Source organism: Rousettus aegyptiacus, unplaced genomic scaffold (genome assembly GCF_014176215.1).
Source record: "Rousettus aegyptiacus isolate mRouAeg1 unplaced genomic scaffold, mRouAeg1.p scaffold_m13_p_7, whole genome shotgun sequence".
NCBI lineage: Eukaryota > Metazoa > Chordata > Mammalia > Chiroptera > Pteropodidae > Rousettus > Rousettus aegyptiacus.
This window is the reverse complement of record NW_023416310.1, coordinates 48,006,621-48,029,737: the sequence shown is the minus strand read 5'-3', so window position 1 is coordinate 48,029,737 and position 23,117 is coordinate 48,006,621. Positions and strand designations below refer to the sequence as shown.

At 38.5% G+C, this 23,117-nt stretch overlaps 1 protein-coding gene and 1 pseudogene across 2 annotated transcripts in view; one reads left to right on the top strand and one right to left on the bottom strand.

The window, feature by feature from the left end:
- DGUOK (deoxyguanosine kinase) overlaps positions 1-23,117 on the bottom strand; it is a 30,204-nt gene extending 7,087 nt beyond the window's left edge. The window contains exons 1-4 of one of the 2 annotated variants that reach the window (XM_016130694.2): positions 22,920-23,117; positions 12,302-12,414; positions 3,638-3,825; positions 194-341 (exon numbers count right to left, since the gene is read on the bottom strand). In XM_016130694.2, coding sequence (XP_015986180.1) covers positions 194-341; positions 3,638-3,825; positions 12,302-12,414; positions 22,920-23,061 — 591 coding nt within the window. In that variant the 5' untranslated portion in view covers positions 23,062-23,117. The remainder of the gene's footprint in view (positions 1-193; positions 342-3,637; positions 3,826-12,301; positions 12,415-22,919) is intronic. The other variant, XM_016130697.2, reaches the window with a different exon arrangement.
- On the top strand, positions 16,554-16,671 carry LOC118606008 (annotated as a pseudogene).

Sequence of the window (23,117 nt, the reverse complement as noted above, 5' to 3'; positions counted from 1 at the left end):
GTCCTTTGTAGCAGAAAGTCTGTGGAAAACGGGGTGCTGGGTGCTAGAATGGGAGGATGCTTACCCACTGCTCTCTGTGCTCCACATAATACCTTCAGTCTAATATTTCCAACTAGAAAATCAGGGGCTTGGGGAACATCTCCTCTTAAGTTTCACGTGGCCCTGAAGTCCAAGACTTTAGGTTCTGCATTACCTGGGGAGTAGCCTGGAGATAGATGAAGCCATGAAACTGGACCCGGCTGGCAAACTCTTGCAGGAGAAAAGAATGCCAGTCCTGATAGATATGCCACTCCATGTCACTGAGGGAACCATTTTCAAAAAGATTCTTTGCAAAGATATACCTGGTTGGAAATGTAGGTGGGATGGGGGAAGAGGAGAAGAATGAGAAATAGAATGAAAGGCAAAATAGAGAAGCAGAAAAATTAATAACCAACTTGATCCATGTCTGTTCTAACCACTTAACCCTTTTAGCTCTCTATCAATTTTTAAGAAATCTGAATATTTAACCTGTATCTCCTTCCTTGCTCAACACTAAAATGGGAAACAGCATCGATAGAAGCTCAAATCACAGCTCTTCAGGTAGATTAACCCACTGAGAGCACAAAGGGGCACTGGAAGAGTGTCTATAATTGCCCACAAACAATTTTCCCCACTGGAAACCTGTTAGGACATACAGTAAATGGTGCACGTACACCCAATCTTCTGAGGTTTCCTTATTATTAATGTAGCAAGCCCCCAAACAAAAACCTATCTAGTATAAAGCACCCAGCACATTTCATTTATGAACTGAGAGCTTCTTAGTCTCCAAGCTGCTGAGCCACCCTTTTGTTTTGTTTAGAAGTGTAGAAAGAGCTGTGTTTCAATAGTGTCACCTACGGAGCAGGAAGTGTATTTCCTATTAACTTTCAGGATTACCAAGAAAGCAGACTTTTCTCCAAAGCATACATGGCTCTTACTTACTTGCTTCATCTGCTGCCGAGCCTCTAATCCAGATATAAAAAGCTAAATCTAAAAATCAACTAGCTTTGTCCCTTACTTACTTCTGCATCCAAAGGAGCATCTATCTGGTAAAGAGGAAGTCAGAACTAACCAGAAACCAACACTTCTGAATGGTCAATTATGCTTTCAAGCCTCAGGCATCTTGATATAAACACAATTTACATCCTAAACAATGAGCTCCAGTTTCTAAGGCAACGCTCGGGCTACTGGCCACTTTTGAGAAAATGAAATTCAGAATCCCTGTGTATGAATGGTTCAGGGAAGTATTGCAGAGTCACATTCCTGTGTCTGATCTTGGCTCCAAAATTCACCAGCGGTGCCACCATGGGCACATCATCAAACTCTCTCAGCCTACTTCTTCCTCTGTAGACAGAACAGTAGAACCCAACTCACAGAGTTGTTGTGAAGATTGGAAGGTGCTGGGAGGAGTGAAAGACACATAGTATTCAAGACGTCCTAATCAGCATTATAAGTGCTTCTGAGCTAGGATATGAAGTAACTAATTTGGGAGCTCTAGAAGTCAACTGTCCTGGTCTGAAATGGTTTAGCTAAAGCCTAGCTAAAGGTAACAAAGAAAAGAGGTGACTTTTGTAACTCAATTTCTAAAAAAAGGTTTTTAACTTCCTCATAGGTAATGCGGAAATTAAGATCTTATAAAGAGAAATGAAATATCTGTTAATAAGCCCTATAAAAAGGGGCCTCGCCATTTCTAAGGAGGAACACGTCTTTATTTCTCCAAAGCTGGTGGTGACAGGAGAGCGGGAGTAGAAGGGGGTGGTGCTGAATGCTAAGGGGAGGAAAGTCCTGCAGTCTGAACGTAGAGGCTGCGGAGAAGAACCAAAGTAAGAACCTAGATGGCAGGGTCCCTGTCCTAAAACCATATGCTACCGTTTCTTTTAACACAAACAGAAAAGATTTAGACTTCTTCCTCCTTATCATCCACTCTGCCAAACAATCATGTTCGTCCTTTGAAACACATATAACACGTGAGCACGTGTGCAGTCTCCGAGTTCCCTGTTAGACTAGGGTCACCGTGAAGGTAGGGACTGGGTCTGTTTTGCTTTCTGCTGCAGCTCCCAGGCCTGTGCTGAGTAAATGGGTGAATTTTTAAGAATGGAAAGGCTCTAAATCACCACCAGGATTAGAATATGTAATTAGTTATCCTTTGTCTCAAAAATGACCCCTCTGAAGAAAAAATCTAGGATGCTGCAGCTGCCTATTGTGCAATCAATTCTCATTTTCTTCCTTTACAAGTAAATATTAAGATCTTATAGCTTCTAAAGACAGTATTTATATTTCTGAGGGGTCTCTCATATGCCTACCTCACTAAAGAGCTGGAAGTGAAAAACCTGATGGTGAGTATGTTTCTAAGTAACTCAGCTCCGTTATAAATAATCTTCATAGTCCAGCAGGCGTGGTTTGAGAGAGGGGAGAGGAAAATAGGTAGTATAACCAACAGGCGAAAAAACCAAAATTTAGAGCACGAACATTTGTAATTCACATATTTAGCTTTTTTAACAAGTAGGTTCTCTCTTGGGGTACATAGAGAAGGAATGCAGAGCCCATAGGGTTTGTTTAACAATATCTTGAATGATTTTAGGTAACATTAAAACAAATCACATCACAATTATAAACGTACCCTTATTTTTTCTCCCAGGAGGCTCCTGTTTACAGTAGTGCTAAGAAGTATAACCAGTTTGTCTAACTTAGACTTAAATGGGTAACCAACTAGTTTCTTCAGAAGTGAATGGACAATGAAAATGTGGCATTTTCCATTTTGATAACTCAAAGGGGCTTAACATAGATCATCACCCTTTAAACAACCATTTCACACTGACACAGGTTGTTCATAGCCTTCAGATAAAAAAAAAACCTTACCACTGTCCAGATCAAGGCACTCCCATTTTGTCTCTAAATGGCTTAAGTCACAGTCTGGTCTGGTAGCATAGCCAGGAATTCTGGAACCTGGATAGACTAGCTCCTCTGGAATAGATGGACTGAATTCCTAAGCTATCTGCTGGCTTCATTAAAAGTGACTCCACATCTCGCTCCCTCAGGTGGTCAGGACACTGCTCTTCCCCTCACCTGACACGGACAGTGGATGTCTATTACAGACTCTGGCCAGCAATAAGCCCTATCACATAAGCCAATTTCACAGATCTGTTATTCCTACTTAGAAATCCTTTCTTGAAGAATAAAAAATGGATGACTATATTTCTTGTATCCTTTTAGAAACACAAAGTTTAATTCTGTCTGCTCTCTTCTTCTCAGTGATAACCAACCACTGATTCATTTGCTTTTCAAGAACACATGCTACTTCTTAAGTGTCTACTCAGTGCCTTTTAGTATGCAATGTTTATATCAGGTAGCTACGAGCTGGACTCTGTGCCAGAAAATGGAAAAATGTAATCAGTTGCAATGTGGGAAATTAAGTGCATTTAGTTTATGAAAAATACATATATGACAAACCTATGGAATTATGAATCTGAACAAATCTGTATAGTGCTGTCTTTAAAAAGAAGACAAAATTTTAAAGTACTTTTTTTAGTGACCAGAGTGGTGCAGAGTCGGAGCAAGAAGAGAACACATGCAGCGCTGAACGGGGGCCTTATGACTGGTGAAGGGCTCAGGCTCTTACCTGTCACTGTACACAGACCTCTCAAAGATCTGTACTGCTTTGTTGGCCTGTAAGAGTTTCTCAGGGAATGGGTCCAGCTGTATTTTCAGGCGGCTCAAAAAAGAAAATGTCTGGAATGTGAAGGACCATCGTGCTGGCTCCCGGTACATCAAATCCAGCAAGTTTCCAAGATTTTGGGTAGCGCAGTCCTACAGGGAAATTACACAAGAGAATTTCCTAGAAGGCATGTTCACTTCATTGTGTTTACCTTCCCTTTCCCCCTGCAGGTTTACTAACCAATGAGAGAAGCCAATTACAAAAGTTTCCTCCTACTAAAAAGATACAATCACAGCTCCCAGCTTAGTCAAAGCTACAACTCAAGGAAGAAATTTTCCTACCTTGTTAGACAAGAATCTGACAGAGGGAGATGACGTGCCATCTTCAACATACCAGAGAAGAGCAGAGGAAGCAGCACACACAGAATTAGCACATTACTGATTGATAGGACTGTGGAGTCTGTCTGAGGGCGAGTTAACAATCAACAACCATCCAAAACTCTCCTTGGAAACAAAAATTTCCATTGTAACACTATGTTGCCTCCCTTTTGGGCCTTCCTTTGTGGTATTTCTTTATAAAACTTCAACCCAAACAAGAAGGCAACTGATTATTTGAAAATCCAATCAACTAAAAAAAAATTATCTCTCTTAAAGAAGTGCTACAATTCGTTAAACAAACAAAACTCTCCCCCTCCATTCTACAGACTTTATGAAAGGCATCTGAAGACCCACTTACGCATGTGCGGGTTACTCAGGCGCCCTGAATTCTTTTCTGAGCTCTGCCACTGACTCAGTGCAAAAGTGAGTTTTGTGCAAAGCACTTTGGATCTGCATTCACCCAGTCATCGTTAACTGAAGGCCTGTGTGGATAAGGTGCTACATGGGCTAGGTGCTACAAAGAGTACAGAGAACAAAACTAAGATTTATTTCCAAGTACACTGTGCTATGTTAGCTCATTTAATCTTCAGAACAGCTTCAGGTAAGTACCTGCCTATAAGGTTAGGAACTATTGTTATGCCCATTTTCCTGAGAAAATCTACTCAGAAAAGTGAAATAACTTACTTGTCCAAGGTCTCATGATGACTAAGTATTGAATGGTGACTCAAACCTGGCTTCCTCTTACTTATTCATTCTAATATTTCTACATATGAGGCGAGCAATACATGGTTCCCAAATTCAAGGAGTTCACAATGCAAAAGAAAAGATATAAAGAGCTAGAATATAAGGCAGAACGTGTGATGAAGGAGTGCTCACATATGGTAGAAGGACTCTAAGAAAGTTTCTGGAAAAAAGTAGCATTAAGCTACGTGGAATGATACGTGGAATCTTCACAGATCAAAATGGGGATTAAGAAGAAAGCATTTTAGGCAGAGATGAAGATACAGGAGGGGGAAAATGGTTAGATATCCATGAGTGGTCCAGTTTGGCTAAATATTACCCCTGCATTCCAAACAGGGCTCCTAGCTTTTTGGAAGGCTTCAACAGGAGCAATGTAGGTAGAGCGGAGTGGATCACAAAATGATTTCCCTCTTTCTAATCCCCCAAACCACAGACCCACACCAGTTCACAAACGGCCTTTGGCTAAGAGCTGGAGGTAGAAGCAGGGGGACAAATTCTAATCTACTGGAGTCTTTGAGGGTGTCACTAGAGGCTATAAGGAGCCCTCAATGTATGGCACAGTTCCGGACTTCACAGAAACCTGCTAAATGGAATAGGGCACTGTGTTGACAGATGTACTAGGTTGACTGGGTGGAGGCTATTTACCAGTAGGCTTTGGGTTACCAAAGAGAGACTGTTCTGGAACAAAAACTGCACAGGGACCTACACAGTTTCTGAAAAAACCATCTCAGCTACAGAGAACAGATGGAAACATCATTTCAAACATATAAACAAATAGAGGAATAATCATTGGATATAAAAATATTCAGCAATTCAAAAGGAGTAGACCAATCTGTGTGCTCAGGACACAGCCTCTCAGAAGACAGCTGTTGCCAGAAATGGGAAAAAACAGAATTTCAGTGAGATTCAAGAGATTGCCACATTGATAAGAACATACTGTCATAAAAAAAAGGAGCAACATGAAAAGAACATTCTCAGAGAAAAATGCAATTGCCCAAACAAAACACCCAATGAAGATAAGTAACTAGCAGACTGTATGCTGCAGTAAACCAAATTATTAAATATCATACAAAGAGTGTCAGCTCAAGAAATTCTCCCTAAATAAGAGGGGGGGGGGAAGCTGAAAATTATGAAATAAATTAGAAGACATACAGGTTAGAAGGAGAGCCAATGTACGTTGTAATATAGTGATAGGGTTGGGTTTTATTTTAAAAATATATATATATTTTTGTTTTTTCTTGCTTTACTCTGGAAAGACACATCAAAATGTAATGCCACCTATGCTTCGCCTCGCTGTAGTTAATTAAATTTTGAATCAAAGAATTTTCCAAATGGGCTAAAATAATCTGCAATATACAACATCTGCAGCTCAGACAAGGCTATCTAACCAAGGAAACAATTTTCCTTCTCATGTGACAAGAGTCCAATACAGAGAGGTAAAATGCTGCCTCCAACAAAAAAAGAAGTGGACAGAGGAAGGCCACTCTTGTAGGATGTATGTTTCCCTCACATCAAATTTCACCGTCATTGAGAATCACTGTGCAATAGAAACACTTTGTATCTCTAGGTATTTAAGAACAGAAATAAAGTTTAAAACCATGAACAACTAGGAGTTACAACCAGAGGTAACTGGTCAGATTTAAAAAGAAAAAAAAAAAAGCTAAAATTAAAAAAAAATTAAAGAAAATTTCTGAGATGCAAGACTTTCTCTACCAGAGAAATTCACTGAGTGCCAGAAAAGATTCTGTATATATTTACATATACAGCTCGCAAGTGCACACACATACCCACAAATGGGACCTATCTTGGCAAAATGTCAGCAATTCATAAAAACAAACCAAAAACCTCATGAGGAGAGGAAAGCACGTATTATTTATACATATAAAAAAGGATGAGAAACATATAACAGTTTTCCATGACAGAAACTACCTTTTATATTCCAGAGCAGAAGACATTTTTTAGACAAGCTATCACTGAGAAATTATACCACCCACTAACCTTTTCTGAAAAAACATTTCTTTAAAATATATTTCAATCAATTGAAACATTAATCAAAATAAAGAATTAAGAAATGGGAAGATGTGGTAACGAACAAACAGTGGTCAATGATAACCAACAGAACAGAGTCAGGTATAAAATCACTATTGTTAATGTGGTTATTGGATTTAGTCACAATTTCTATTGTTAAAAGGAAATTCCATCATGTTAAAACATTCCAGAGTTCTAATATTTCAGCTAATTTCAATATACCTGAGGATGGAGTCTGGAGAAAAAGGTAATAAAAAGCAGTGGAGTTTTTCCCCCCTCAGAGACTCCATTAAAATCATTGATAGGTTTAAACATATATATTTTTTAAATTTAAATGTTTATGGTTAGAATAAAAATAGTAAATTTGCCTTATGAATGGAGGGGAGAAAACGTCAAATACAGCGAAAAAGAAAAAAAGGAGATAGAAACACAAAATAAGGTGGTAGGATTATTAAACATAACTATAATAAAAGAGAAAAATTCCCAGGAAAGATAAACTCTTAAGATTGGGTCAAAACAAAAATCCTGTTCATAAAAGAAACACCTAAAACAATAAAACTCTAAAGCGAGATGACATAAATTGATTGAAGACAAAAGGACATAAAAATCCACCAAGTAGTACTAGATACAAATACAAAGATGTGGAAAAACTGTATTAAGAAAAAATCATTAAATGTCACAAGAGGGTTTTTTATACCAATAAACCAATAAAGACATCACAAAGAGGTCATGAATCTTTTTACATGGAATAATAAAGCCTGAAATATATATATACAGAGCAAAGCCAATAAAAATACAAGGAAAACTGGACAAAACAACAAAAGCACAAAACTTTAACACAGTTCTCTCAGAATTTAATATAAAATGTAGACCCATGAAATGAAAGCTTGAAAGATAAGACTAAATAATTTTTTTTCACACATCTGAAACTGGGTACATCTTAAAATGTTTGTTAAATTAAACTTAAAAGACATTTTAATTATTCTGTAGAAATGTTATTAAATTCATGATGTGTGTCGCAATCAATGGCATCTTAGAATTTATAAAATACATCACAAACACCATACCTTACAGATAATATATATTCCTCTTAAAAGTCCATGGCATGTTTACCAAAACTGATCATACATAAAAACTGATTATATATAAGACACGAAGAAAAACCTCAGTAAGTTCCCCAATTAGAAATTATATAAGTCACATTGTCTGACCACAACAAAGTAAAATTAGAATAACAAAATAATGCGTACACAAAATCTAATAAGAAAATGTGAAATCTTTTAAAAATAATTATTAGGTAAAGAATAAATCAAAACTAGAATTACAAACAATTTAGAAATCTGAGTTAAAACCTTACATGTCACAGTCAGGAAGATGGGGCCAAAGCTTATCCCATAAAGAAAGTTTCCAGTTGCAATTGCTTTTATCAAGGCCAAATAAAGAAAAAGAAAAAGAAAAAAAAGAAAAAAGAAAACTATGCAAACTAATCTCAAACTAAATAGCTTTAAAAATGAAAGAAATTCTGAGAAAGACATAGATAAATTAAAAGGCAAAAATAAGGCACGCCCCCATAGAGTTAAAAAATAAAATCCATTAATTGGGTCTTTTTCAAGGAAAAATAAACAATCATTTATCTAATCTACCCCTCCCAAAATATTCACACAAATAAGCAACATCAGAGAAAAGATACAATAATTCCGGATACAGAAGAGTTAAAAGTATAAAAAATAAATGTACTAATTTTACCCTATTAAATTTGAAAATCTCAATAAAAAAGCAATTTTCTAAGAACGCAAAATTATCAAAATTGACTTAAGGTTAGAAAAAACCTGAATATTTGAGAAAGAAGCAGTTATCCAGTAAGCATTTCCCCCAAATGGTACTAAATCCATATCTCTAAAAATTATTTCTATCATACCTTCAAGAAATAGATAATTCCTATGCTAAAAACAATGCAAAACTTTTCAATCTAGTTTCATAAACTTGATAGTAAAACCTGTTAAAAGTGTATATACAAATTGTAATACCAAACTTATAAATATACATGCAATTCCAAACATGCTAACAAGTTAATGCAACAGTACACTATGACTAAAAGGGTTCACTCGAGAAATGTGAAGATAGTACTATTTATCAAATCTATGACTAAGAAATTAAAAAACAAAAACTTACAGTTACCTCACTAGATGTTAAAAAGGCTTTTTATGAAGATTCAACATCTGGTACTGATAAAAAACAATTAATATCCTAATAACAGAAAGGTCCTTCTCCACATGGTCTATTGAAATGAAAAACCATAGAACTTAACACGTATATCTCGAGAGGTAATTTCATTAAAGACAGAATGAGATAAGAATGACTATCATCACTGCTATTATTTAATATTGTTCTGGAACTTCTACCCAATGAAAGAAAACAAAAAAATAGAAATGAAGTATGGATCTTGAAAAATAGTTACAAATGATTAGTAATTAGAAAAGAGGTAAACAAGGGAAATAAAAAAACATAAATGAGAATTAAGTCATAAGACAAATATAACAATCGGCTGCTTTCCTTTAAAATTAAAACGGCAATAACCAATGTGAAAAAGATGATGAGAAAACAGAAACCAGTCACAATAACAACAAAATACATAACCATTCAGGAATAAACTAAACAAGACCATTAGTGGGACAAATAAATAACGATTTTGGAAAAATTAGACTCCTATACCTTTTGATTTCATTTTTTGAAGATCTAATTGGCTTTATTAAGCAATTGTGAATCAAACGACATCCTATCTAGCAAGTTGAAGGACACTCCATAGACTCTTATAACTTTTAAAATAAACATAAAGAGTAAAATCATAAAAGCAAGAGAAAGAAACATAGACGCACGTTCTTATAATCTTGGTCTGTAAGAGGTCTCTTTAACATTGAAGGCAGTAGCTATGAAGAAAAGACAGATTTGACTACATAAAGACATAAGTTCTATATGGCAAAATAGATCATATATAAAGATAAAAATGACAAACTGGGGAAAATGGCAGCAATAAATGACAAAGAGTTAGGATACTTATAAGTTCTTATGAAGCTACTGCAAAAATTTGAAGAACTCAATAGAAGAAAAAAGCAAGAGGTTTGAATAGGTAATGCACTGAAGAATACTAATAAATGGCTGATAAACACACAAAAAATGTTTTTTTCACTGGTAATCAAAGAAATACAAAATAAAACTACACACAATTTTCCTGCCTCTCCCATTAGCAAGGATGAAAAAGAATAATACCCAGTGTTGCTGAAAGTATGAGGAAATTGGTACTTTTCCAAAGGAAAATTTTGTAAAACATAGGTGTCAACAAAAAAAAAATAATTTTTGTACATCAAAATTCCATTTTTAGATTACCCTAAGAAAATGGGGATACAAAATTTAGCTATTAAAGAGAACATACGTGTAGCTACAAGGATACTCATTATTGTAACACTGTTTATAATAGGGAGAAATTAGAAAACTAAATATTCGAAATAAAAAATGGCATTAGTAAATGATAGTATATCGTTTTATCAGTAATATACTGCTACCATTAAAATGATATTACTATGAAAGGAAGACTCTATATCAAGTGACTGCAGAGGATAATCACAATTTTTGTTTTAAAAAAGTATATATATCTTATACATTTATGTAAGTGTATATAAATATACATTTTCTCCTCTGTAAAAAGAATCTAAAAGGACAAAACATTAATTAACTGTTTTACCTCTAGATAATGGGATTATGGGAGTATCAGTTATCTATTGAAGTTTACAAATTATGGCAAAAATCAGTGGCTTAAACAAAAATATCCATTATTTTAGTTTTAGTGGGCAAGGAATTTGGAACACAGCTTAGCTGGGTGGTTCTGCCTCAGGGTTTCTCATCAGGTTTCAGTGAGGATGTTGGCTGACACTAAAGTAATCTGAAGATTTGACTGGGGCTGAAGGATCCACTTCCAAAAAGACTCATTCACATAGCTGTTAGCAGGACTCAGTTCCTTGCTGTGCGGGACTCTTCACAGATGGGGATGCTTCATAACATGGCAGCTGGCACCCCCAGAGGCAAAAGTGATCAGAGAACAAGACGAAAGATACAATATCTCTTAGGACCTACTCTAGAAAGCCACACTGTTACTCCTGCTACATTCTATTCACTAGAGCAAGTTACTAAGTCCAGCCTACACTCAAGGGGAGAATTAAGGTCCATCTCTCCAAGAAAAGAGTATCAATTTGTGGACATATTTTAAAACTCCCACAATAGGTGATCTGTGGCATACATACTCAGAAAAAGATACGTAACTTTTTTTTTAATGGAAAAGTTAATTTCACAAATATATACAAAAAGACGATTAAAAAACAAATATCCTCAATAAGCATAATGTGTCTGCCAAAAAAGGTAACACAACCCTGAGTTGGAATAATAGAAAAATGGCACCCAGAACAAGTTCGATGATATTGTGGACCATTTAGATTACATCCAGAATGTCCCGTTCAGCTTACAGTACCATTCTTAGGAAAGCCTAAGTTGGAAAACTAACTGGAGCTCAACACCTAGACAAAGTTACTTCAGAATGAGGAACAGTCAGAAGGAAAAATGGTGTCTGACTTGCAAGAGAGAAGACCTGAGGGGGAGAAAGGGCAGACAAATCATTGCCTTCAACTATATGAAGAGCTGCCATGTGGGAAAGTTGAAAGGCTTAAAAGTTAGAACTTGAATTAATGAGTTGGAGTCACAAGTATGCAAAGTGGCTCATACAACAACAATCAGAGCTGTTGAAAACCAGAATGAGCCAGTCAGTGAATGCTCCCATTGGCTGCGGGAGGCATGGTGCTGCCACTCCCTCAGCTACCTTTAAGGTACATGTCCAAACTTGTCCTTCCCTACTCACGCTGATGTGGTTGGTGTTGAAACTAACCCTACAGTCTTTTCCCAAAGCAGCAGACCTGACACTAGGGCCTAAACCACAAGGTATAAATGAAATGTACAGTGCTTGCACAGTATAGTGCCTAGCACAAAGCATGTGCTTTATAAATGTTACTTATTATATCTGCACCGACTCAAAGTGTGACAAGGTGCTCTCTAAGGTCCTTTGCAATTTCTAAAACTTCATAAATAAGTTAAAATCACTATAATTAACTGTTGATCCTGATGGTCAGCTTCAGTAATAGACTTAAGGGCAGGAATGACAAAATTAATCTTCAAAGCCAGATGGCTGGACATGCTTTGGGAAACCATATAGAACAGAGGCAGTCACTTTTGTAGACACACAAAAAACCACAAAAATCAAAACTAAACATATTCAAACAAGTCATATCCTCTCTGGTATACATGGTCTGCTTTCTGGAATGAAGGTATTTTAAAAAGGAGACTCAAATTGGGCTACCTCACCTACTCAGAGCAAATTAGATTATTACAATTAGTTTACTCACCCATGCCTGCCAACTACCCACCACAACTGAAAACTTACTTTTTGCGTGCCAGCAGCTTGGACATTCTGCCATGTTGCTACAGGTTCTGTAGCTACGTGCCATTCTGGGTAAGTTTTCGTGAGTAACTTCACAAAGGTGGACTTTCCCACAGCTGCAATGCAAACAGTATGTATTGGGACACTTCCCAATCAGGGCTGAAGGAAAAGCCAGCTATTAAATTCTGCCCAACTCAAGGGAACATGCACTGGTTTTTCCGATTTCGAAACGCAGCAACCATATCATTGTCAGAGTGATGATGGGTCAGGCCATGCTAACCAGAGTTACCATAATGAATGCAGGCGACAGGGAGGGGAAACACCCCTAAGATTTGATTTGCAATTTTAATGTCCTAACATCCCCGAGGCAGAGTATTTAATAACAGTTAAAATGTAATAGACTGTCAAAAGTAGATCAAATCAGCTACATTAGTTGTAAAGCTTGAATCATAGTCCTATTTAGTCTGTGACTGTAAAAACTGCAAGTTTTTCAACATAGAAAACAAAGATTATGACCCTCATTCATTCAACAAATCTGACCAATATTCAGGAAGTGCTACTACATGCTCAGGACTGTCTGGTACAATGATGAACACAGGATGGATTTTGCCGTCACAGAGCCTGCATGGAGATAGATACTAAGCAAACACACAAACAACTAGTAACAAATTGTGTTAAGTGCTAGCAAAGAAAAATTTAGGATGGCTCTAATATAGCTCAGTAGGTCAGGGAAGCCTCCTCTGAAAAACATCTGAGGTAAAGTTTGAAAGATGAAGAGTTAGCCAAGCCAAGGGTAGGGGAAAGGTAATCCAGGTAAAAGGGGCAGCATGAACAAAGATCGGGAAAAGCAAAAGTACTAGGTGCACAACAAAACAGAAAAGTCTGTGGCCTTGAACAAGCCAGTGCAGCTAGAAGTCAGTGAGAGAGGAGAGTGACTCAAAACATGTGTGGAAAGGCAGGTAGGCAGGCAGGCCAGGGCCAGGTCTCCCAGGGTCCTGTAGTCATAGTAAGAAGTTTGAATCTATTCTAAGGGCAAAGGCAAGTCAGCGATGATGACTTTTAAGGAAGGAAATGACAAATTTCCATTTCCTTTTTAAAAGATCACTCTACCGGCTATGTAAGAATGGACTGATATGGAAGTAGGTGGACGAGTTAGAAGACAATAGCTTAAACCAAGGTGATGGCAGAGAATGTTGGAAGTAGCGGTTGCTTGGAGAAATACTTTGGAGATGAAACCAAACTAGTAGCACAACATTTAAGTTATCTTTTCCCATTTACACCAATGTCTGGGCCCATAGCTTCCTGAGCTTCAGACTCAACATTCAAGAGCCCTCTAGACATTTCGAATTGGATGTCTCACAAACACCTTAAAGTCAATATATTCCCTAAATGAACGCATTACCTTCCTCACCAAACTGAGCTTCTTCCTGTATCCCGGACCTCACGGTATGGCAACACCATCCACTCACTCACTGTCAGAACTCCCTTCTCTGCCAGACTTCAAGTGACCACTGACTGCTTTTGCACCTGCCTTCTAAAATTTTCCCACCTATCCTTCTCTCTCCTCCCACCTCCTGCTCAAGACCAGGCTCTAATTTCTCTCTTGCCTTCCAACTCTGGCCTTGCCCTCTTCGATCCATCATTCATACTGCAGCTACACCGAACACAAAATTACACTGCTTTAAACTCCCTATCACCTTCATGACAAAATCCAAACCTTTAGCATGGCCTACAAGACTTATCATCATCTAGCCCCCCTTAATACACCTGTCTGGCCTCAGCTTCTCTTCAGGTATCCCAAGCTTCTGCCGGACCAAACTCCTTGCAACTCCAATCATGCACGTCCTCTCTGTAAATGTGACTGTGCATATGCGTTCCCATTTCCCGATTCACTTCCTCTCCTCACGTGGCCAATTTCAATTTGGTCTTCAAGATTCTGCTCAGATGTACCTCCTGTGTGAAGCCTTTCCAGACCCTGACATCTCTAAACTGAATTAGCTAATCTTCCTTTATGCTTGGCCTCACATTCTGCGTAAGATTCCATCACTGCCATTGTAATTGCTCTTTACAAGATGGGACTCCTCCAGGGCAGGATCCAAAGCCCTAATGACCTGACTGAATGAATAAAATACTTAATAATTAACATTAATTTTGGTTCCCTCTGAAACCCATATTCGTTAAAAACCAAAAAATAAATCCTAAGAGTACCTTTGGAATTCAATCTCTTCTATCAGAGATGATCTTTCTCAAGTGAGTTCTAGCCTTAGGAGTAACCCAAATAGAACCAAAAGAAGGGAGGCACCCTTCCAGTCAACTCTATCAGCCACTCACAGTTACTGATCAGGAGTATAGAGATGTCTCAGTAGAAGAGCCCACACATCCAATATGTGACATTTATTACACAGCACTCCAACTCCTCTCTGAATACACAGAGTAAGAGCAAACACCATGAATCTATGCATTTTTGTACAGTCATGCTCATCTTTCAGTCCTACCTCCACCCAACTTATGAGTGCCTCTGCACATTTGCTCAGCCTCTGCTCTTCCCACGCTTCAGTGAATAAATGCCTTCCCTTGCTCTTCTAGGCTCGTGTCTAAATCCTGTCCCCTACGTAGCCCGAGATCCCATCTCATCCATGAAGTTCAGGACTTCTCTAGCTCACACCGAATTCCTACCATATTGGACAGCTGAATCAAACAAGAACTGCCTATGTTTAGCGTCTAATTGTTTTGATTGTTTCATGTCTTGATTTTGGTTTCCTAACAGGATCTGAATCTCTAGGATTGGGCCCAGGAAATTCACATTTGTAAAGTATACCCCAAGCGATCCTGATGCATACTTTACTTTTTATGCATACTCATTTTCGAGAATGCTATCCAGAACAATCTGATTAAAGACAACAGAGGCAGTTTTTCAAAAATATAGATTCCCAAACCACATACTAGACTGCTCAATTAAACACTGTACTTCTCAAGGTAGAAATTATAAATTGGTTGAGTTTATATATCATCAGATACCTGCCTATGCTGAGTAGCCCCTAGTTTAAAATATCTGGCACAGATGGTCAATATTTAGATTGTAGGTTGTTGATTAAGTCTAAAACATGGTCCCTGCCTATCAGCTGAAAAGTTATTTTAATTAATATGAAAAGAAGAAGATAATTGAGTTGTTAGCTGGTTGGGGTTGAATGACTAATAGAATAACTTAAAATTTTTTATAAATTAAAAAAAATTACCCAAGAAACGACGGCATAGGGAAAGGAAGGGCCCTGTTTCTACAGAGTGCTGACTTTATCTCAGAGATCAGACATTATTAGTTCATCAAAGGGCATTCAAGATTCTCAGAAACCAACTCATGCCATTTAAACACACAAAACCCAGAGAATGCCAACAAATTAGATGTAATGGGAAATATACAGTTCCAGTTACTGGAACAATCATACTAGGGCAACGCCCCCATACTGCACCCAACTTCTCATTCCAAAGCTTCTGGAAAGCCAGTTTAGTAATCAGAAGTTGGGTTCGGCAAAGAACAACAGTAAGCGGCAGTGGAAGGTCCTAAAAGCTGTGTCATCCATGATCAGTGCACCTAAGTCACTTATCACAGGGTAGTATTTCTTAAATTGCATTTCAGTCCCACAGGTGTGGAATAATTATTTTAAAAAATGATTCAAAGTTATGTTTATATTAAAACCAGACACAGCAACTTTTTTTTAGTGCTGTGATACTTGATTGTAATAGTTTTTCTTCCTGCTTGGGTTTGGACTATGTGTGTTCTTTTTAAAAACAAATGTTTTCAAGTGCTCCCAGGGGCTTCCCAGTGATGATGGCAATGGTGTTGGCTGGTTCTCTACTGCTACACTGGCCTCCTCCAAATGGCCAGAACACTCACGGTCACCCAAAGCTACTCTTCTTCATGTAACACTGGGCAAACTGACAAATTCCTCCCTTTGTCTGGTCTCTATGCAGAACACGAGCCTCTTATAATCATTATCACAATTTAGTTAGATCCCAGCTTAACTGTAATCTTTCAATATACTTTTTTTAATATATAATTTTCAGGTGTACATTATAATTTGTTATCTGTATATTCTATATTCGATGATTACCACCCAGTTTCCTTCAGCTACCATATATTTGATCCCCTTTACCCAGGTCACCCTCCTTACTATATTTGACTTCCTTTAGCTTGTCTACCTCTTCCCTCCTCCCCTACCCGCTACCCTCTGGTAACCACTAATCCATTGTCCATGTCCCTGATGGCCACACTACCCTGAATAAGCCCAATCCCATCTGATCTTGGAAGCTAAGCAGGGTCAAGCCTGGTTAGTACTTGGATGGGAGACCACCTAGGAAGACCAAGTGCTACAGGCATAAAAAACAAAAACAAAAAAAGGAATTGTAAGATGACAAGATTCTTGCAATCTGTGAGGTCAACCAAGGGTTGCCTCACCTAAAAAAAAACAACAAAAAAACCCAATATACTTTTTAACATCATGAAATTTGGTGGGGGAGGGTAATCAGATGTCAGCATCAAACCTTCCCCTTAGGGTCTTGGCTATCCTTGTACTTTATTATATGTGCCATGACTTGAAAAGAGCTGGGAGCTACTTTCTTAGAACATATTACTTCAACAAGATGATTTTTATTAGCATCAGGATTGTCACTCCACAAGCTGGACCAAAGAGTTCTGCTGTTAATGTTCACCTTTTCCTAAGTCATGGTGTTTTCCTCCCACCAATTTTTTATAAACTACAATGCCTGCTATAACTACATTACGCTAAAACCTAGTAATATGATAGTATCTGATGTAACAGCCAAAATAATATATTATTTTAAATTTAATACAGTTGTATTTCATGGGAGCCTCTTAAATTTACCATCACCTCCAAGCATTTTCTTCTCCTAAATAAGATGAAAAACATGGGAAAATGCCATTCCCAAAATATTTAACCAAAAAGCAAACAAAAGCAGTAAATATAAAACTGTCTATCTTTAAACAAAAAAATTCTTCAAAGAAAACTAAAGTCTTTATTCCAGAAACTTCATTTGATGCTGCATTCATTCACTTAGTCATTCAAATAAACACACGTTTACTGAGAAGCTGCTAAGTGGTATGTACTATAACTAAAATGATGAACTATGTTGAGATCTTGCCCTCAAGGAACTATGTACCAATCCTGAATACAAGTACCCAGGATCAGACAGGCTGAACCCACAGGCATTCTGGTAATAAAACTTTTCAAAAAGCACTCAGCAGGCTTAAAAGGAACCATACATCTTTGCCGATTCCTTTTATTTTCTTTTCATGGGAAAACAACAACAAAAAAGGTCCCTCACAGCTTCTAGAGTGCAATCCAAACTCATACTGGTCATCATGAGACCCTCGCTGATCTGGAATGCCCTCCTCCCCCACTTTTCCCACCAGTTGATTCATCCCTTCACTGCTGCCTTCTTGAACTCTCTCCAGCTCCTTCATCCCTAGGCAGTTAATTATTGCCTGCTCTGGTTTACCAAGGTATTACACTATAATTATTTGTTGACTCATCATTACTCTCTCCAGTTAAGACTGGAGGCTCACTTTCTGAAGACACAGACAGACTTTATTCCCTTTGCATCCTGGGTATATAGCCAGGTACTAAGAATGGAGATGGATGGACAGAATGAGGGGAATCACGGAAAGGAAGACTCCCATTTACAATATTTGGAATAAATAGGTCTTTTTCCCCTGGAATTCTTTGCCCAATTGTTTATACTCAATAAAAGATTAGTGACCTTAAATCACTAATCTTGAATGCTGGAAGAAAAATGTTATTAGGGAAGCTCTCCACTGCTTTATGTATAGGTCTCCAGACTGCAAAGTGTAAAAGCTTCCTCTTCTCTGGTGGGGTCTTTAAATTTAAAGCAAGATGACTCAATAACAGTATTTCAAACAGCGCTCCTTCTTCAATTTAGGTTTGTGATCATAAAATAACTGGTTTTGGAAAGCGATACTTTCCTTCAGTGAATACACTTGAAAATATAAGGTAGTTATCTTATTTTTTGGATTTTAAGGGATTCTAGGTACCAAGCTTTTCACTTTCAGTCATGCATGGCCTATGGCTTCACAACTCATGCTAGATGCCATGAGTTGTTACTTCACTGATCCATTTCCCTTATACATGCTGCTGCTGTCTATACCTGCAGGATCGGATTAACACACTCAGAACAGTACAACTACAAGAAAAGCCACTCTAAAGATATCTAACTTCACTTAGGACAGGGGTTCACCTTCTCCTGTTCAGATTTCCTGACGAGGTATTCTTATTCTGATTTGTTTGGAGATGCCATCCATAATTAGAGAACAAGATAACTCTTGATTTGATTGTAATAGCAATTTAAAATATTTCCTCTGTGGGTACCTATGACTAACTTCCACATGGATATCACAGCATAGGATTCAAGCATCTGGTGAACACTGAATGAGTACAATGGGTCAGGCGGGGGGTTATACTCATGACACAAAGATGAATAAGACACTAAGTGGCCAACCTGGGGAAGATGTGGAATATGCAAACAATCTCAAGTGCTGCAGAAGTTGTAGGTACAAAATGTTATGAGCACACAGAGGAGGCAGTGACTAATTCTGCCTGGGGAGAGTCATCAGGGTGTGTGGGATGATGGAGAGTAATGAGAGATAGAATTAAAGAGAGCCAGATTAAAGAACCCCAGTCACCTTCTCATTAGTCACATTTTCCTTGGGCAACTGCATTTATTTCCAAGGCTTCAACAACTACCCCAAGTCAACAACTTCTACATTTGAAATCTCTGCTCCCATCTATCTTGACTTCAGGCATAGATCCTAATCTACCTCAGAATACATATCTATTTCAGAAGCACCTCATATAAAATATCTCTCTTACCTCCCCAGACTTTCTCTCCCTTTATTTCCATCCTCAGTTTTCAGAGTCAGTGTCCCAATTATAAACCTCACTGTTATCTTTTGTGCTTCCTTATCCCTCGCCTCCAACTGGCCACTAAATCCTTTCAATCTTACTTCTAAAATCTCTCTCTTCTCTGTCCTATCATCACTTCTGTACAGGCCGGCATCTTCCCTTTCTCCAACTACTATGGCAGTTACAAAACTAGTCTATCTATTCCAAATCTGTTCCTATTCAACAAACTGGATGCACAGCATTATGGGTACTGCAGCAAACAAGACATGCAAAGAAAATATCTGCTTTATGGACCTTTCTTTCCATTTTCTTATTCTAGCAATTCTCTTTTTTAAAATGAACCTGGTCATGGCACATACTGGCTTCAAGTCTTCAGTAGCCTCCCACTACCTATAGGAGAAACTCCTAGTATGGCCCACAAGACTGTCCAGCATCTGGCAAATTTTACCCTTCCAACCTCTTGTTCTGCCATCCTCTTACAGGTTCTTTAAATCCAGACATATCCAGCTACTTCCCTGTTATTAAAACTGCAAGTTTCTTCCGGCTTTGCCTTGGCAAATGTTACTTCCTGTGCCTGGAACACTTTTTCCTCTTCTCTCCCTTTGGAATTCCTACCCCAGAGATTCTCTGGAAGTAATCACATAGTACATAAGTTCTGTTGAGAAGTCTGCTTTTCCTACTTGGCTGTGAGCTCCTTAAAGGACAGGAGCTGTATCACACAAGAGTCCACCTTCATAGTAGGCACTCGGTAAGCCTCGGTTGCATGAGAAAGTAAGGAAGCAACACTGAATCTGGAAAGGTTAAGCAAAAGTCAGGAAAATTGGGAGACAGAGCTCACATCTCACCTGATGGCCTGTCTCAAGTATTTATTTTATAAAGTACTTTGTACCTCCCTGGGCTCTGAGGACAGAACTTCCTTTAGCGCATGTTTCCCAAAGTACAAGACAGAACATCTTTGAATAACACCATCAGGCAGGTAGCAGGACCCTCCCTTCTCACTCCTTTCCATGTTTCTGATTTAGTTGGAAAAGCACACCCAGCCACGGTGACTGGTCTCACTTTAAAGTGTCCACAAAGTCCATGACCACCAAGTCCAATGGGTCCTTAATGCTGCTCAGCAATTCTGTATTTCTCCCCTTCGCTCACTAGATACTTGATGTCTTTTCTCTCCTCACACTCACTCTTAGCTGATCTTTCTTCCTACTTTACTGAGAAAACAGACACAACCAGGAGACCTGCTATAAGTTCCCACTATACCTACTCAAGTTAGTACTCATTCACCATGGTCCCCATTATTAGAAATAAGCTGCTAGCTAAGACCAACCTTGCTTCACCTGGGCTATATAGGTTCCATTCCTTCTGGCTTACTAACATCACCCCTGCAATTCTACCCTCTCCTGTTTTACCAAAATTTTCCCTCTCTACCAGACCATTTCCACCAGCTTACAAATATGACCTAATTTCTAACAACAATAAAAATTCCTCTCAAATCCTCTTCCCCTTTCAGCTACCACCATGTCTCCCCTATCTAGGAAAACATCTAAGCTTTCTAAACCCACTGTCTCCAATTCTTTGCCTCCCATTCTCCTTCAACCTGTGCCAGATTTTCACCCCTACTTCTCCTAAAAATTGTTTAAGTTCACCCAAGAGCTCCATTACCAAACAGCATTACACAGTTGATCATGCCCTCCTCAAGAACACGTTATTCACTTGGCTTCTAGGATAGCATTCTCTTTCGGTTTTTCAGTGGTCATTCCTTTTCAGTCTCTTTTGCTGGTTCCTTCCCCTCTCCCTAATCTCTTTAACATTTGTGTGTCCCAGGGCTTAGTCCTTTCCATCAACACACAGTCTCCTGGCTTTAAATACTACCAACATTTATAACTCCAGTGCAGGGAGACTCTGAACTCTAGGCTCATACAACATCTCCATTCAACATCCTACTCAACTGCCTATTCAATATCCCCACTTAGATATCTTATAACCATATAAAAACCTAACATGCCTAAAACCAAAATCCTGAAACCACTCCCTACCCCATTTGTTCTTCCCATTCTCAAGAAAATCAAAATTCCATCTTTCAACTTATTCATTCTTTATCTCACATTCTACATCTATTAAATCTAATTAGCCCTATCTTAAAATGTAACTAGAATCCAATTACTTCTCACCCCCTTCTCTACTACCACCTAGTCCAACTTATAAAACTCACCACTGCAATTATCTCAACACTTTCTACCTTCAACTTATCAGCCAGAGTGCTCTTTTTTAATCTAAGTTAAATTATGTCACTTGACTGTTCAAACTTTCCAGTAGCTTCCCATCTCAACCAGAGTAAAAACATATTATGGACTATAAGGCCTATACAATCTGACCACCTCTTACTTTCTGACTTTGTCTCCCCCTTGCTCACTCAACTCCACCAACAATGGCTTCCCTCCTGTTCTCTGAACACACTTTCTACCTAAGGGCCTTTGCCCTTGGTCTTCTCTCTGGAAGATTCTTCTCCCAGTTATCCACATGGCTCACTCTCTCACCTTTAGGTTTTTTGCTCAAATGTCACCTTAAAATGAGACCTGTCTTGACTATCCTATTGAAAATTACGTCCTTCAATCTCTCATCCCTGAATTTTCTCCATCACACTAATTACTGTGTAACAGGTTTACTTTCTTTATGTTTCTTGTCTCTCTCTACTTGAGTTCCCTGAGAGCAGAGATATTTGTTCTGTTCACTGCTGTATCCTCAAGGTCAAGAACAGTGCTGGTATGTGAAAGGGGCTCAAAGGGTTATGAATAAAATAAATTGTTTGAATGAATGAACAAAATAAATTCAGTTTACTGCTAGTATGTCATCAATATTCAACACTTGCTAATCCCCTTTTAGGACTCACACCTTAGCAGGTAAAAAGCATTACGTCAGAATTTAGTAATATGAAATGGACATGTTTTGCTCTGTTTTTTAATTACTTTTAATTAATGATACTGGGTTTCTATATGCTCTTCTAAGTTATTTTTAACTTAATACATTTTTTAGGTCTAAAAAGTGAGTTTCTTCTAAGAAAAACATTAAGAAATGAAATGACAGTGGAACTAGTAGAGAGACATGGCAAAAATTGTCAAAGTGGTATTTGAATGACTGAACTTTAGGAACTCTCTTAGGGTAGAGTTGCCAGATAAACTATAGGACACCCAGCTAAATTTGCTTTTTAGCTAAATGATTTTTTTTCACTGTATGCCCCAAATTGTCGCATGACATATACTTGCACTAAAAAAATTATTCGTTATCTAAAATTTTATTTTAAATGAGCATCCTCCCCCACCCCCAAATCTGATAACCCTCTCTTAGAACGAAGAAATTAGACCCAGATCCTTGTCGCTTCCATTTCAATCTATCCGTACAAGCTGGTAGAACTCTTGTCCTTCTTACGGACTTTGTGGCTTTTATGCCACAACAGTTGCGTCCCTGTTGGAGAGGACTGAGGTTCTAAAAAATCAAAGAGGCACTCGCAAACAGTGCACTTTGGGAGAAGAAAGGCCCTGGCAGCTCAGAACAAGCAGCCCGGCCGCATCAGACCGGGGGAGGAGAAAGGGGCGAGGGGGAGGAGGGGTTCCGGGCCCAGTTCCATTCCCAGCCTCTTGGGCACCTACTTAGCGGAGGCCAAGGCTTGGCAGCCACTTTCCGGCCCTTACCAATGTTGCCTTCGATGGAGAGCCTTCGGGGCCCGCGCCCCGCGTGCAGACCCCTGGAAGGGCGTACACCCTCGAATGGGCCCTGAGCCATGGAACTGGAGGGTACTCGCAGCAACCTTAGGAAAAGCCTGCCTGCAGTCATCCCACCCACGATTCTCGCAACTAGCACTTCCGCCGAGAGCACTTCCGCCCCCGGTA